The 15,826-nt window shown below is 37.4% G+C and overlaps 1 protein-coding gene across 1 annotated transcript; it reads right to left on the bottom strand.

Moving 5' to 3' along the window:
* Nucleotides 1-4,547: 4,547 nt before the first annotated feature.
* On the bottom strand, nucleotides 4,548-8,255 carry LOC125241144. Its single transcript, XM_048149479.1, has 2 exons — nucleotides 5,742-8,255; nucleotides 4,548-5,612 (listed from the first exon to the last, which is right to left on the bottom strand). The coding sequence occupies exons 1-2, from the start codon at nucleotides 6,568-6,570 to the stop codon at nucleotides 5,104-5,106; spliced, it is 1,338 nt and encodes a 445-aa protein (XP_048005436.1). The 5' UTR covers nucleotides 6,571-8,255; the 3' UTR covers nucleotides 4,548-5,103.
* Nucleotides 8,256-15,826: the final 7,571 nt, after the last annotated feature.

Genomic DNA, 15,826 nt, shown 5'->3' with positions numbered 1-15,826 from the left:
TGATCAAAGTCTTATTAAACTTATTGAATATTAACACAAATATTGAATGAATTGGAAACAAGACAGTTAACTTCTAAGTGTCGTTCCTCAGACGCTCTGGTAGCTACACCAGGGCCTGGGTTTGAATTCCCAACGGGTACCTTGACGACGAAATTCCTCTATAGGATCATTTCGCTACCAAGTAAGACTTGATCAACCTCCGTGAGGTCTGCCGTGTCACGCCTATCTCATGTAACTCGAAAAACATAGTTTTGAGTAAAATCAGTTTAAAGTTTTTGTTGGTAATTCGACCTGCATTCAATACTGGTGTGGAAATATAAAGAAAAAACTACACAGTTACATTGTAGTAAGTGTAATGCTGATGTAGATGCACAAAAAAAACATATTTTTTGGATATATTTAAAATTATAGGCTATATAGTAGTTAGGCACGACAGGGTCCCCATACAAAGTCTGTTTTGCGACGTCTTGTAACTCAAGTTACAGTAGTTGGGCACGACACGTTAACTAAAATATTTTTCTCAGTTGGCTTAGATCAGTAATCAGTAATTCAGTAATTTATTGCAAATTCATAGGTACATAAAGTTATTACAGTATTTATTTTGTGAACATCTATGAACCCTGTAAGGGCACTGCAAATTTGTATCCTTATTGCTAGCTTACTATCTAAATTCTAATTAGTAAACTTATTAGTCTTATTACTAGATATATCTTTATTTATAACTATATAAGTTACAGTAATATTTATGAGATCTCTTTTAAATTTAATGTAGTTTAACTTTCAAAAAACTCTTGCATATTATAAAAGGTGTTTTCGTATATATAGACTTTATATATATATCGTATATATAGTCTGTAGATGCAAGTTTATTGTTGTAGTAATGTTGTAATTCAATCAATTAATAATTATACATCGTGTTTTTTTCGTTTCCCGTTAAATTCAACACATAGTTAGGCCCATTAACAGAAAACACGCAGTATATAAAAAATAAATTCTTTTTCGTTTTCATACATAATAAATTAATTAATTCGTGTTAATTGTCTGACGGCACATGTCAAAACAAATAACATTAGAAAGTGGTAAATGTTGAACCACCCGTGTTCAGTAATTTAATTATTTTTTGTGAATAAGACTTAACACAGCAGTTTCTTAAAAAAATGTATTTGACCTAATAAACAAACCTTACCTTAAAGTTGTCGGAATTCAATAAAAGCACGTTGTATATAGTATTTGAATGTTTGATCAGATAACTATATACGTATGTAATCTAGATCACATCTAGATCTAGCCTTAATATGATGTTAAATTTATATTTATTACGTTCTTATAAATTACGGCATAAACTTAACAAAGGATTGTACTACTGACCTAAATTGTAGATAAACAATGCACCTTTTTTGTTAGCAGGTCCCTCAGATCTTTTGTTATCTATCCGTACTATTGTTTAGCGAAATATGGGTCAGTGACCTCCTTATTACTACTGGCCTAGTAACCCACATTCAACAATACAATGGGAGGGATAGATAATAAAGAAAGGAGCAATGACTCGTAAGCTGTTGCGTTATCTGTTAAACAAAAGCCTTTGTTTCTATTATTCACGTGGCTAAGTCCCTTTTAAACGGCACGCGCTAAAGTCTCAGTGTAGTTAAAAAACAACTACCGTATAGCAATAAGGTTCAAATTTATGGAACAGTTCGCAGTATGCAGGTAACTTTTTTCGAAGATGATGACAAAACGTGTTATCTTCGAAATGACTTTTTATGGATTTGAACCTTATTACTATCATGATAGTTGATTTTTAACCCCCGACGCAAAAACGAATGTATGTCTGTCTGTCTGTCTGTTTGTCTATGTGTGTGTCTGTCTGTGGCATCGTAGCGCTCGAACGGATGAACCGATTTTGATTTAGTTTTTTTTTTGTCTGAAAGCTGAGTTAGTCGGGAGTGTTCTTAGCCATGTTTCATGAAAATCGGTCCACTAGGTCGCGGTCGGGGGTTTTTTCAAAATTTTAATTTTGTGGTTAGGTTATTAACTACACTGAGACTAAAACCGCGTGCCGTTTACGGTAGCTAGCTTCTTATCATATCGATAATATATTTGTCAATACATATTTAATTTTTTCAATCACTTTATTTTGCCACAAAAACTTCTATGTCTGCCTATAATATAAGGCAAAGTCTTCTATGACTGCCTATAATAACTAAGTACTGTAACTGAGTTCCAAATTGCTCGATGCGTAAAAGGTGTGTCGTGGCTATCTACTGTAACTGTTAGTTACGGGAGATAGCCACAGCTCACTATGACAAAAACGGAGTTACACGAGTTTAGTGACAAGCTCGTATGAGGAATTGGTAAGAGATTTATGATTTTTTTTTCACTTGGTAGGTAAAGACTTTCATAAAAACACGAATTAAACTTGTTACGCGTATATCATGTAACTCAAGTTACATGACATAGGTATGACACGGCAGAGGTATGAGTTATTACTTGCAATTCGTACCTTATTCGCTCCGGCCGAGCCGGCACCTGCGTCGGCTGACAAACCTGGAGAAATCTGCATGACTGCCTCGATGCTCAGTGACGACACTAGCCTGAGGTGTACTGCTTCGTACCTAATAAACATATAAAATTACACAGGTAAGCTTTAACTAATTAAGACCAGCGAACTCCGTCGCTAATCCCGTAAGACTATAAAATTAAATACGACTTACTACATATAATCGCATTTGACGTGAGAGATGTTTGGTCCTGCTGCAGGTATCCAATACCTCCGACACATAACATTAATGAATGCGCTCCCCGACGCGATACAATGGGCTCAATGACAATGCTACGTCAGCAATTGAGTCTACCTATGATCCTTATATTCATATTCATTGCGTGATACTCTGCAGCCGGACCACCACGCTTTATTGTGCTCAGATTACCATGGTGGAATGTACCTCTGACATACCCCTTGTACCTCGTCGGAAATTGCATGTACCTCAGTAGTTTGCCAGAAATATGCATTTAAAAGGGGTCCGGCTGGGGAGTAGTACTCCCCAGCCGGACCACGGCTGTACCCGCTCATATCACTGACTTCAAGATATAATTTAACTATCACAAGAATGTACCTGTTACATACCCGTGAATAAGTTGTTTATTCCTTTTAAAAAGTGGCCTTATACATTATTTTTCACACATTAAAATTTTTGGTTATCGCGGTTAGTACGCGATTTCGTTAGCGCCTGAAATATGTGAATAGCAATGTTTTGCGTTTATATGAAATTGCGGAAAAATCTCATAAGGTATTACATCGACTTAAATTCAATTGTATATTTAGTATACATAATATGTATATGTAATATTTATTACAGTATAATCTTTGTGTTATAACTTTCACATCATAAATATGTATATTATAATTCCGAACAACTCATCGGTACGAGCTGGGGTTTGAACCCGAGACCTCCGTATTGAAAGTCGCACGCTCTTACCGCTAGGCCACCGTTCCCTTTATAGGGCACCGGTCTCAAAAAAGACCACCCTGTATGACTATCTTTTTGTATTTTTTTCTTGTACAGAATTTTTAGTACTACAGGATGGCGATGAGGTTTGAACTCACGATGGATGTTAGGAACACGCCTCTTTCATATATTTAATCGCCATAGTCCGACGAGTGATAAAACGTACTAACGTAGGTAAGGTGCATTAGGGTAATTCCGAAAGTCATCTAATTACGAAAGTCGCATAAAAATCGCCATTATTTCCATCATATCTACATTTCCCTTTCGGAATTATCCGAGCATTTCTATCATTCGGAATTACCCTAATGCACCTTACGAACGTTTCCGGAAAAATACGAAGGAAAACCTTTTCGCACTACATCTGTATCATCTTTAAACTTGAAAAAAATAAATAAAGATACCTAACGGTGGCCTAGCGGTAAGAGCGTGCGACTTTCAATACGGAGGTCTCGGGTTCAAACCCCAGCTCGTACCGATGAGTTGTTCGGAATTATAATATACATATTTATGATGTGATAGTTATAACACAAAGATTATACTGTAATAAATATTACATATACATATTATGTATACTAAATATACAATTGAATTTAAGTCGATGTAATACCTTATGAGATTTTTCCGCAATTTCATATAAACGCAAAACATTGCTATTCACATATTTCAGGCGCTAACGAAATCGCGTACTAACCGCGATAACCAAAAATTTTAATGTGTGAAAAATAATGTATAAGGCCACTTTTTAAAAGGAATAAACAACTTATTCACGGGTATGTAACAGGTACATTCTTGTGATAGTTAAATTATATCTTGAAGTCAGTGATATGAGCGGGTACAGCCGTGGTCCGGCTGGGGAGTACTACTCCCCAGCCGGACCCCTTTTAAATGCATATTTCTGGCAAACTACTGAGGTACATGCAATTTCCGACGAGGTACAAGGGGTATGTCAGAGGTACATTCCACCATGGTAATCTGAGCACAATAAAGCGTGGTGGTCCGGCTGCAGAGTATCACGCATATTCATTGATATTGCACATATACATTATACGTCAGAAACATAAACATTCATTAAACTAAGTAATTCTCATTACTCCAAGAATCAACGTATAGAAAATTAATAAATGTGTTCTACACAATTTAAACACACTATCGCGCTAAATTACATTTCAAGGTTATTTGGATTATGACTCCGAGCACCAAATGATTTTCCTCTCTGAAAACCCCGCGTTTTGAAACAATCCTTTTCTCGTTTCAACAATACACATTCCTTCTTGTATGAATCCATTGTACATACTTGATCCAATGACTAGCAGCGTCGCCAGTTCATCCAGTGTATCGCTGACTCGCAGAACCTGTGAGACACTGATGAATATCCTTGACATGCAACCAAGTGCCTCATATTCGAATTCCTTGTATTTTCCGCAAATACTTGAATCTCACAGCCGTTTCGGCTTCCAATGAAATGAGTTCGTGCATGACAAGCGTTGTTGTCCGCCCAGCCTGGGTCTGTCTGCCCTCCGTGGCAGACGTACCATTGATCATGACATATTTAATAATGGAAGAATACGACCTTGAGTATCCTATGTAGGTATTCTGGTTATTCCCGTTTCTTCACCGGGGGCTGCTCCGCCTTCCAGAACCTCTCCGGGACTCCTTGAGTCGCGTGGTGGAGACCGTAGTCCTCTACTGAAGTCTCTCTTGCTTGAACCAATGATGATGATGATGCGTGCATCTGCACCACTCTCATGATGACCTGCCTGACAACCGTGTCGTAGGCCTCAACTCCTGGAATGTTAGTGAACATCTTTGAACCAGCGAGCATATAATTTATTACATCAAGTCTTTGCATGATATCCATATATTGATCCTTGTTGAAATAACCTTTAGCTAACCGTAGCTTTGATGAACTTAAATGAACTTCTAATCCTTGATTACAGTAGGGTATTTTTCCCATGACTTGATACATGGTTGTAGTCACCTCTTCAATGACTGGTACATTTACCCTAGGTCTGACCAAAATCCCTGTGACTGTGCCTGGCACATTCATCCCTGTATCATGAATATTATTTCCAATACACTGTTGGTGCAAGTGATATTTATCTACAAATGATCCCTCAACAACTGTACAATCCACTCCGGTGTCAATTAAAGCCCTCGCTTTCACATACTTACCATTGCCTGACCTGATCATAATCACGGCCGTAGGAGTTTGATGTAAACTGAATTTATCGAAAAATGATCTCTTTACAACTGTGCTTGTCATGCCTGACACCCTCGGCATGGTTGGTGGCGATACCCGCACACTATGCTTAGTTGACTCTCCTGTCATAGGGGGTGTTCGCCTCGCTGCACCTCCGTCGCATGGTGAGTCGTGCCCTGACGACTGACATTCTGAACTCGAGCAGTATGAGTAAAATAACTGAGGTACGTTCACCTGTTCATGGTTCTGTTCCGCCGCGCGGACCTTCTTCCTTGAAGACTGCCCCTCTGCTCCGGTTCGACCTCGGGCAGGGGCCGGGCCACACTGTGCAGTCCGCAGCTCCTCCGCTGCTGTTGGCGCTGCTTGCCATCCTTTGCGCTGTTCATCCAACAGTTCCAGCAACTGCTTGATCGTGGGCAGCACCTCCAGCTTCCTTCCGTGTTGTTCCTCGAACAGTGTGTGGATCCAGCCTGATTGTTTCTGTAACATTGAGTTAATTATGAGATATGACAAACTCCTAATGCACCGCGTCGGTGACCACGTTCTCAACATGCCTTTTTTAACAATATGGCTGCTTCGCCTATTATACCATGAACTGATTGGCTGGCCAAGCTTCTCCAGCGCTTGTAATGATTCCCGCGACGGGTCATAATAGACAGACCTCATATCGGCATTCCAATGCTTCACTGATGGCAGACTGCGTGTCCGCTCGATGTAGTTATCTATAAACAACCTACTGTCATAATATCTCTTGTGCAACAGTCCTAATGCTACATTATAACTAGCGCCGTCTAACGGCAGGTGCTGTATCACTGACAGCGCCTCACCTTGTGGTGACACACACACAATAATATTTTCCTGCATCAAATATACAAGCGTCTACAAGTGACGTAAATAACTTTTCACTTAAGGTGGGTAAACACACTGACGGTAATTTGATCTTACCTTGTTTTGACGTAGCAGTCCTTGCTGCCGCTGCCTCCTCCGTGGACGCACTTAACGCTTCATCGCGTTCGATGAGTAGCTCGTTGGCCTCGATGTAATTTTCCCAAAACTCCAATCGTTGAACTCTCAATTGCTCCGAGAGCATTAGGTAGTTATCGCTAAACTGTACCTTTACCGCTTCCACGGCCATACTCACTTGGCATTCTATTGATTATCAATTTACAAGAAAACTGTTTCCAATCTATTCTTTTAATAATTAAATCAAATAATTATTCCATCCTATTCCAATATAAACAACGTTAGGTATGACACTGAATTGACATTGACGTTTCTGAACGAATGAATGAATGAGTGAATGACTGACCAGTGACCACAGACACACTTAATAGTCTCTAACAGATGATTGAACTGAATTGTTCGATGAACGCTGAATGACCGGTGACCGAATGAACGAATGAGTGAACGAGTCGAGCTGCTGCGCTCCCGTCGTTCTCCACGTGATAACCTCGAAATTGTACGATCCACCTCACTTCACTGTAAATCTACGAGTAATTGCCCATACGCGCACTGATTCTAAACTTAATGATTTTTAGCAAACACAGTCGTCGCCGCGCGTCGTGCTGCGCCAAGCGTTCCTCTTTCCCTGCTGTGCTGTGGTCCGTCGTACGCCGCCTCCGTCCCACGGAGCGCCGTATTTTCTTTCTTCTTTATCGTGCTTTGGTCCGACGCACGCCGCTTCCGTCCCACGGAGCGCCGCACTTCCCCTCTTTATCGTGCTTTAGTCCGACGCACGCCGCTTCCGTCTCACGAAGCACCGTACTTCCCTCATGGGATCCACCAAAAATGTTGGATACAAAGCTTCCTGCGCCCTGTCGCCAACTGGGTACGGTGCGCGCACGCCTTGCGCGCACGCAACCGATGAGAATGGCCCCCTTGTGGGCCTCTTGATTTGCAGCCTGCTCGTCCAGCTAGCTACGTGACGTCATGCTCCTCGCATGTTCCACTAAATGTTGCCGTCAAAGACTTACTCGCTTCGACGATCACCTTAACTTAACACATTGCCAGCACGCCGTGCGTGCTCGTCCACGATGACTCGGTCCTCTCGTGGACCGCCGAGTAGGTCGCGTGCGCGCCCCGCGCACGCTGGTCTGATGAATGCCTGTCGCCTCGACTAGGCTCTGCTCTGGCCCGCCCTGGAGCCGGGAAGACGCCGCTTCGGGTTGCTGAATGACGGCGCACGCCTCGCGCCGTTTAGGTTAGGTGATTGAATGAAAAGCACTGACTAGCAATAAATTATGTGTATTCGTTACACTAGACTCACTTATTACTACTACACTGGGTTAAACTATAAACTACTTAACCAAGATAAAATAGACACCGCCCCGCGGTCTACATCTTTAGCCACGTGGGCCATGGCGGCTTCGGAGCCGCGATACGCACCGCGACGGTAACGCGACCGATCTATATCATGACCAGGAAGGAAGTGGGAGAGTCCTGGGGTCAACCATACAGCATTGAATGAATGAGAATGAGCGGTCACCTCATTGATCCGTTCATTCAGCGATGTCATTTGAGAAACACGAAATGCCGTCGATTTGGCGTGAACAATTTGCTAAATACGGGCCAAGCATGTCAACAATGAAACCATCAGTAGTGCAAGCCGTGAATGGTTTACACAATGGTGTTTTCTTCTGTCCAGAAAAAGATTTACGCTGGTATTCATTATTGCTACTTTTTTCATGCCGAGCATAGGTACCATCGCAAATAAGTATGAGGCAATTGTCTGCGTTCAGGAGCTTTTTAGCTATTTCTGTAGTATGATTTTCAATCAGGTATTCCCTTGTGTGTACATTTGATCCAAATTGAAGTGGCATAATGTCCTTTTCGAATGAGTGTATAACACTATCTGAATAGTCAGATATAGCTTGTTCTCTTTCGAGACCCAGAAGTGTGCTGGTCAATTTATTCGATGCTCCTGTTCGTAGCTTTGTTAAAATGCTACAAGTGCCTGCAACACAGACCGTTGAGAATTATTATGCATTGATATTGTGGTAATTCCCACAGGAGGTCCTTGGAACAATAGGAAGGCACTTTGAATTATCCGAACGTTATTTATTTATAATTTATTAATATATATTTACACAAACATGTTTACATCATGAGTCCTGTCAAAAGAGTGTCGTTTGAAAACTCAAAAGTCTGCACATAGACAACTGAGATTCCAAACTTAAAGTTGGTCAAGCATGAGTCGATTGCATATTCAACCTTCACAATAACACACCCCCTCAATCGACTCTGCTTGAAGCGTTAGTACATACTTTACAACTTTTATCTAATACTTTACAACTTTTATTTAAAAAAAGGCCACAATCTCATTTCCAGAACAATCGATACCTTTGGGTTCAATTGGCGTAAAGGACAAAATGCAGGTTTTCAGGAGAAGCAAAAAACAACTTTTTTTTTAGAAAAATGTTTATATCTTTTTTGTTTTTTGACCTATATTTGTGACGTATATAGAAAAATATGTAGATTTTTAGTATCCTTCACCTAGTGTAGCAACCGTAGTGATAAAGTAAACGGTTTAGAAGTTAGATGGTTGTAAAGGACACGTCAAAATGCTATGGACGTCCTTTACACCCACGACTTTTTTGAACAATTAGAGTTGATAGGGTCGTAAATGACGGTCTTAGATGATTTTTATACAAATTCGGGGCGTAAATGTAACCGGAATGGTACAAATGGCAACTGTTTTTAGCTTAGTTTACAATTGAGAAACTTGAAAAATGTATCAAAACGTAGTTAATATGGCATAGAATAGCCACATTAGTGTTACAGTGTATATTTATCTAAATATTTAGCAGAGACAAAGAACAAGACTATTTTATATCCAGTTTTGCAATAAAGAAACAACATTTGCTTAAAAACTATCTAATATTTTGGAAAGTTATTATTTTAGTACTCGCCGCTCGGCTGTCGCAATAAGTTACGCATTCAGTATTTAATTCAAGTAGGGAAACGCTTTCGTAGTTTAAGTAAAACACTAATTGTAATCACGTAAACTTTAATCAGCAACTGTGAATAGTAGACTATATTAATACGACAGTAATTTTAAGTCTAAAGTAGAAAGAAGTTTTAAGAACAACTAAGAGTTAAGTACTTATTTATAAACGCAAGTTAGGACGCGTATACAAACTGTAGTCAAGACTAGTTACCTACTATGTGGATTCATATTTTTGATAATTTTAAAACAGAAGATTGTTATTTAGTCTTAAAACCTGTTAAATAAGAATAATCTTAATTATGAGTTCAATCCTAGAAATATTATAGTCAATGCTTTAAGTACCTGGGTACATAGCCAAGTCACCAAACGCTAACGCTCATTCGTTAGCGAAACGCACCTGTTATTGTCGCACTAAATGTTAGTATAGTCTACTGTTAAAGTTTACTGCCGGCGTAGCTGAATGGCAATCGTCGACGACAGACGCCGACAAAAATGCAGTCTGGTGCAATACGCAAGAGCGATAAAGATGTATAGCTACGAAATAGATATTATCGTGAGCGTTTGTGCATTTGGGTACGTACCCTGATTACCATAATGTTTTTTTTAATTACCTACATCTCGCCGCAGTATAATAATACTACGAAAGCGTTTCCCTGCTAGAATTAAAGACTGAATGCGTAACCTACTGACTATTCAGACAGCGGCGAATACTAAAAAAATAACTTTGAATTTGTTGCCAAAGTATTAGATAGTTTTTAAGCAAATATTGTTTCTTTATTACAAAACTGGATATAAAATATTAGTCTTGTTCTTTTTTGTTGCTAAGATAGCTTAGATAAATAATACACTGCATTAAACTAATGTAGAGCTATTCTATGCCATATTAAGTACGTTTTGATACATTTTTCCAGTTTTTAATTGTAAACTTAGAACAACATTTGTACCATTTCGGTTACAATTACGCCCCGACTTTGTATAAAAATCATCTAAGACCGTCATTTACGACCCTATCAAATCATGGGTGTAAAGGAAGTTATAACATTTTGACGTGTCCTTTACAACCATCTATCTTCTAAATCGTTTAGTTTATCACTACGGTTGCTACACTAGGTTAAAGATACTCGTAATCTGCATATTTTTCTTATACACGTCACAAATATAGGTCAAAAAACAAAAAAGTGGGTTTATCTTTCTCTTGGAAACCTGCATTACATGTCCTTTACGACAATTGAACCCAAAGATATCGATTACAGTTGCGGATAAAATATTTTTAGTGCTGGTCGTAAAGGACGAAGAAAAAAAAAAACTTGTCCTTTACGCCCAACTTTATCACACTACTATAGAAAGTGATCCTTAGAAAGTAAGGGCTTATAGGGCAACAATATATAACAATGTGACTTACGACTATATTTTTATTTGTAGATTTCCTTTACGACACAAATAATAATTTATAATTAATGACTTGATATTTACGCCCCTTCAGAAAAGCTATTTTTGCAAGTCCATAGTAGGAAATCTTGGTCGTAAAGGCAACTTTTTAAGAGATATCGAAATTTTAACTACACAGATCGATAGCGCTTGAAATTCTGAACAAAACTGTATATATAACTCATTTTCGCCAAAATGTCCTTTACGCCAATTGAACCCAGAGGTATCGTCGATACCTTTGGGTTCAATTGGCGTAAAGGACAAAATGCAGGTTTTCAGGAGAAGCAAAAAACAACTTTTTTTTTAGAAAAATGTTTATATCTTTTTTGTTTTTTGACCTATATTTGTGACGTACTTATATAGAAAAATATGTAGATTTTTAGTATCCTTCACCTAGTGTAGCAACCGTAGTGATAAACTAAACGGTTTAGGAGTTAGATGGTTGTAAAGGACACGTCAAAATTCTATGGACGTCCTTTACACCCACGATTTTTTTGAACAATTAGAGTTGACAGGGTCGTAAATGACGGTCTTAGATGATTTTTATACAAATTCGGGGCGTAAATGTAACCGGAATGGTACAAATGGCAACTGTTTTTAGCTTAGTTTACAATTGAGAAACTTGAAAAATGTATCAAAACGTAGTTAATATGGCATAGAATAGCCACATTAGTGTTACAGTGTATATTTATCTAAATATTTAGCAGAGACAAAGAACAAGATTATTTTATATCCAGTTTTGCAATAAAGAAACAACATTTGCTTAAAAACTATCTAATATTTTGGAAAGTTATTATTTTAGTACTCGCCGCTCGGCTGTCTCAATAAGTTACGCATTCAGTATTTAATTCTAGCAGGGAAACGCTTTCGTAGTTTAAGTAAATATAAAAACACTAATGGTAATCACGTAAACTTTAATCAGCAACTGTGAATAGTAGACTATATTAATACGACAGTAATTTTAAGTCTAAAGTAGAGAGAAGTTTTAAGAATAACTAAGAGTTAAGTACTTATTTATAAACGCAAGTTAGGACGCGTATACAAACTGTAGTCACAAGACTACCTACTATGTTGATTCATATTTTTGATAATTTTAAAACAGAAGATTGTTATTTAGTCTTAAACCTGTTAAATAAGAATAATCTTAATTATGAGTTCAATCCTAGAAATATTATAGTCAATGCTTTAAGTACCTGGGTACATAGCCAAGTCACCAAACGCTAACGCTCATTCGCTAGCGAAACGCACCTGTTATTGTCGCACTAAATGTTAGTATAGTCTACTGTTAAAGTTTACTGCCGGCGTAGCTGAATGGCAATCGTCGACACCAGACGCCGACAAAAATGCAGTCTGGTGCAATACGCAAGAGCGATAAAGATATATAGCTACGAAATAGATATTATCGTGAGCGTTTGTGCATTTGGGTACGTACCCTGATTACCATAATGTTTTTTTTAATTACCTACATCTCGCCGCAGTATAATAATACTACGAAAGCATTTCCCTGCTAGAATTAAAGACTGAATGCGTAACCTACTGACTATTCAGACAGCGGCGAATACTAAAAAAATAACTTTGAATTTGTTGCCAAAGTATTAGATAGTTTTTAAGCAAATATTGTTTCTTTATTACAAAACTGGATATAAAATATTAGTCTTGTTCTTTTTTGTTGCTAAGATAGCTTAGATAAATAATACACTGCATTAAACTGATGTAGAGCTATTCTATGCCATATTAAGTACGTTTTGATACATTTTTCCAGTTTTTAATTGTAAACTTAGAACAACATTTGTACCATTTCGGTTACAATTACGCCCCGACTTTATATAAAAATCATCTAAGACCGTCATTTACGACCCTATCAAATCATGGGTGTAAAGGACGTTATAATATTTTGACGTGTCCTTTACAACCATCTATCTTCTAAATCGTTTAGTTTATCACTACGGTTGCTACACTAGGTTAAAGATACTCGTAATCTGCATATTTTTCTTATACACGTCACAAATATAGGTCAAAAAAACAAAAAAGTGGGTTTATCTTTCTCTTGGAAACCTTCATTATATGTCCTTTACGACAATTGAACCCAAAGATATCGATTACAGTTGCGGATAAAATATTTTTAGTGCTGGCCGTAAAGGACGAAGAACAAAAAAACTTGTCCTTTACGCCCAACTTTATCACACTACTATAGAAAGTGATCCTTAGAAAGTAAGGGCTTAAAGGGCAACAATATATATCAAGGTGACTTACGACTATATTTTTATTTGTAGATTTCCTTTACGACACAAATAATAATTTAAAATTAATGACTTGATATTTACGCCCCTTCAGAAAAGCTATTTTTGCAAGTCCATAGTAGAAAATCTTGGTCGTAAAGGCAACTTTTTAAGAGATATCGAAATTTTAACTACACAGATCGATAGCGCTTGAAATTCTGAACAAAACTGTATATATAACTCATTTTCGCCAAAATGTCCTTTACGCCAATTGAACCCAGAGGTATCGATATATCAAAACTTTCATCACATTACCAAAAAACAAAAGGTTTCAAAAAACATTATCATCCAATATTAATTATTGCATATCTACATGTACTCTCATATAATATAAACTCCCCACTAATCGACACATCACTACTAATATATAAATAAGTAGTTAATTATTCAGCTTCTCGCCTCATATTATTCTTTATTCTCCCACTCGATACATCGCTATATATAAATAAACAGTTAATTATTCTACTTCTCGCTTTATATTTATCTTTATTCTCCCACTCGATACATCGCTACTAATATATAAATTAACTACATCTATCTCCCTTATTTATTCCACCTCTCGACTCATACTTATCTTTATTCTCCACCGCTCGATACATCATTACTAATTGCCAAATACATATTCGATTATAAAATTTACGTATCCTTCCCTTCTCTAAACAAATACTAAAATACTAAAAATTATAATAATATTTGGAATAAATAAAATTTAGAAAAAATACTTAAGGATAACTTCAGAACACTGTGTAAATAATGACTAAATGAATGTGTGGCTCTTTTTTTCAAGTTCGTTTGTTGGTTTGTTGGTTGCTTTTATATTGATTCACTTACCATTAGTACACTTACACCCCCTTAAGTGAATCATTATTAAGCACCCCCTTAATTCTAACTTTATTTCATGCTTCCAGAATCCTTAAGTTTTCTTTCAATACACATTCCTGTATTATTTTTACACACCCTATAAAAACTTACATACTACGATAATTATAAACAAACCCCGACATGAGCCGAAAAAATTATTAACGTTCACTTTAGCCCGCACTTATACTACACTCAATGACTCATTTTAGCCACAATATCACTAAAACACTAATCTTCGTTGACATTTTTCAAACTTTACAGCCGGTAAACTTTTAGTTAGTATATCAGCCATCTGTGATCCCGTCGGACAGTATTTAACTGTAATCTGATTTTCGTCAATTTTCTCTTTTAGGTAATAGTATTTTACGTCTATGTGTTTGCTTCTTCTCCCCATGATTCCTTTTTTCATAAGCCAAATTGCAGATTGATTATCTACTCTCATCTCAACTTCTAGTTTTTCCTTGGTTATCTCAAAAATCAGATCCCTTATGAATAGTAGTTCTTTACAACATTCTGCTGCTGCTATGAATTCTGCTTCTGTGCTGCTCAGTGCGACTACTGATTGTTTTCTTGAGCTCCATGCCACTGGTCCACCATTCAGCCAAATCACAAAACCAGAAGTGCTGCGCCTAGTGTCTGGATCTCCCGCGAAATCCGAATCACAATAACCCCTGAGTACTTTATCATCTTTATTAAAGTGAATCCCTTTTTCTGTTGAGCCTTTCAGGAATCGCAAAATTGTCTTAGCATTATTCAAATCATTTAAATTTGGAGAATTTTGATGCCTCGAACAATAACCCACTTGAAAACTAATGTCTGGTCGCGTTTTATTCGAAAGATATAACAATGACCCTATCATCTCTCGGTAAAGCTCATGAGACTTAGTATCAACCTTTACTGACGGATGCTGTTCTATCAGAATTGTTGGACATTTACATTCTTTGGCATTGTTTAGGTTAAATTTCTTAATGATATTCTCACTGTATGTTTTCTGAAAAATTTTAATCCCATTTTCATCTTGCTTAATGTCCAAACCAATGTAATTGGTGACTTCATCTAAGACTCTTAGTTCAAAAGCCTTTCTAATTCTTTCTATTATGTACACTAGATCTTCTTCTTTCTCTCCAAGAACTAATCCATCATCGACATATACCGCAAGAATAATCTTTCTTTCACCCTCCATAACAAAAATGCATTGATCAAGTTTCATCTGCTTGAACCCCATCTTTATTAAGAACTCTGTAAACTTAATATTCCACATTAGTGGAGCTTGTTTCAGACCGTATAAGCTCTTGTTTAGTTTGCATACTTTGCCTTCTTTGTTGCTATAGCCTTTGGGTACCTTCATGTATATACATTCTTTCAAGTCTCCATGTAAAAAGGCTGTCTTCACATCAAACTGTTTTATTTTTAACCCTTTTGCCGCTGCAATAGATAGTAAGATTCTTAAAGACGTACTATTAACTACCGGACTGTACGTCTCGTCATAATCTATTTTGTACTTTTGTTGAAAGCCTCTTGCAACTAGTCTGGCTTTATATCTGCCATCAGACTTTACTGTAAAAATCCACTTGCTAGTAACTAATTTTCTTCCTTTTGCTTCCTG

Source organism: Leguminivora glycinivorella, chromosome Z (assembly GCF_023078275.1).
Source record: "Leguminivora glycinivorella isolate SPB_JAAS2020 chromosome Z, LegGlyc_1.1, whole genome shotgun sequence".
NCBI classification, from domain to species: Eukaryota; Metazoa; Arthropoda; class Insecta; order Lepidoptera; family Tortricidae; genus Leguminivora; species Leguminivora glycinivorella.
Note: the sequence above shows the minus strand (reverse complement) of the source record. Positions and strands in the feature narration are given on the sequence as shown.

Coding starts and splice junctions, on each gene's coding strand:
- LOC125241144 (XM_048149479.1), bottom strand. CDS start 6,570: ATGCAGGAAAATATTATTGTGTGTGTGTCACCACAAGGTGAGGCGCTG. Junction 5,613..5,741: donor CACAGTTGTAAAGAGATCAT/TTTTCGATAAAT, acceptor TTGAGGGATCAT/TTGTAGATAAATATCACTTG.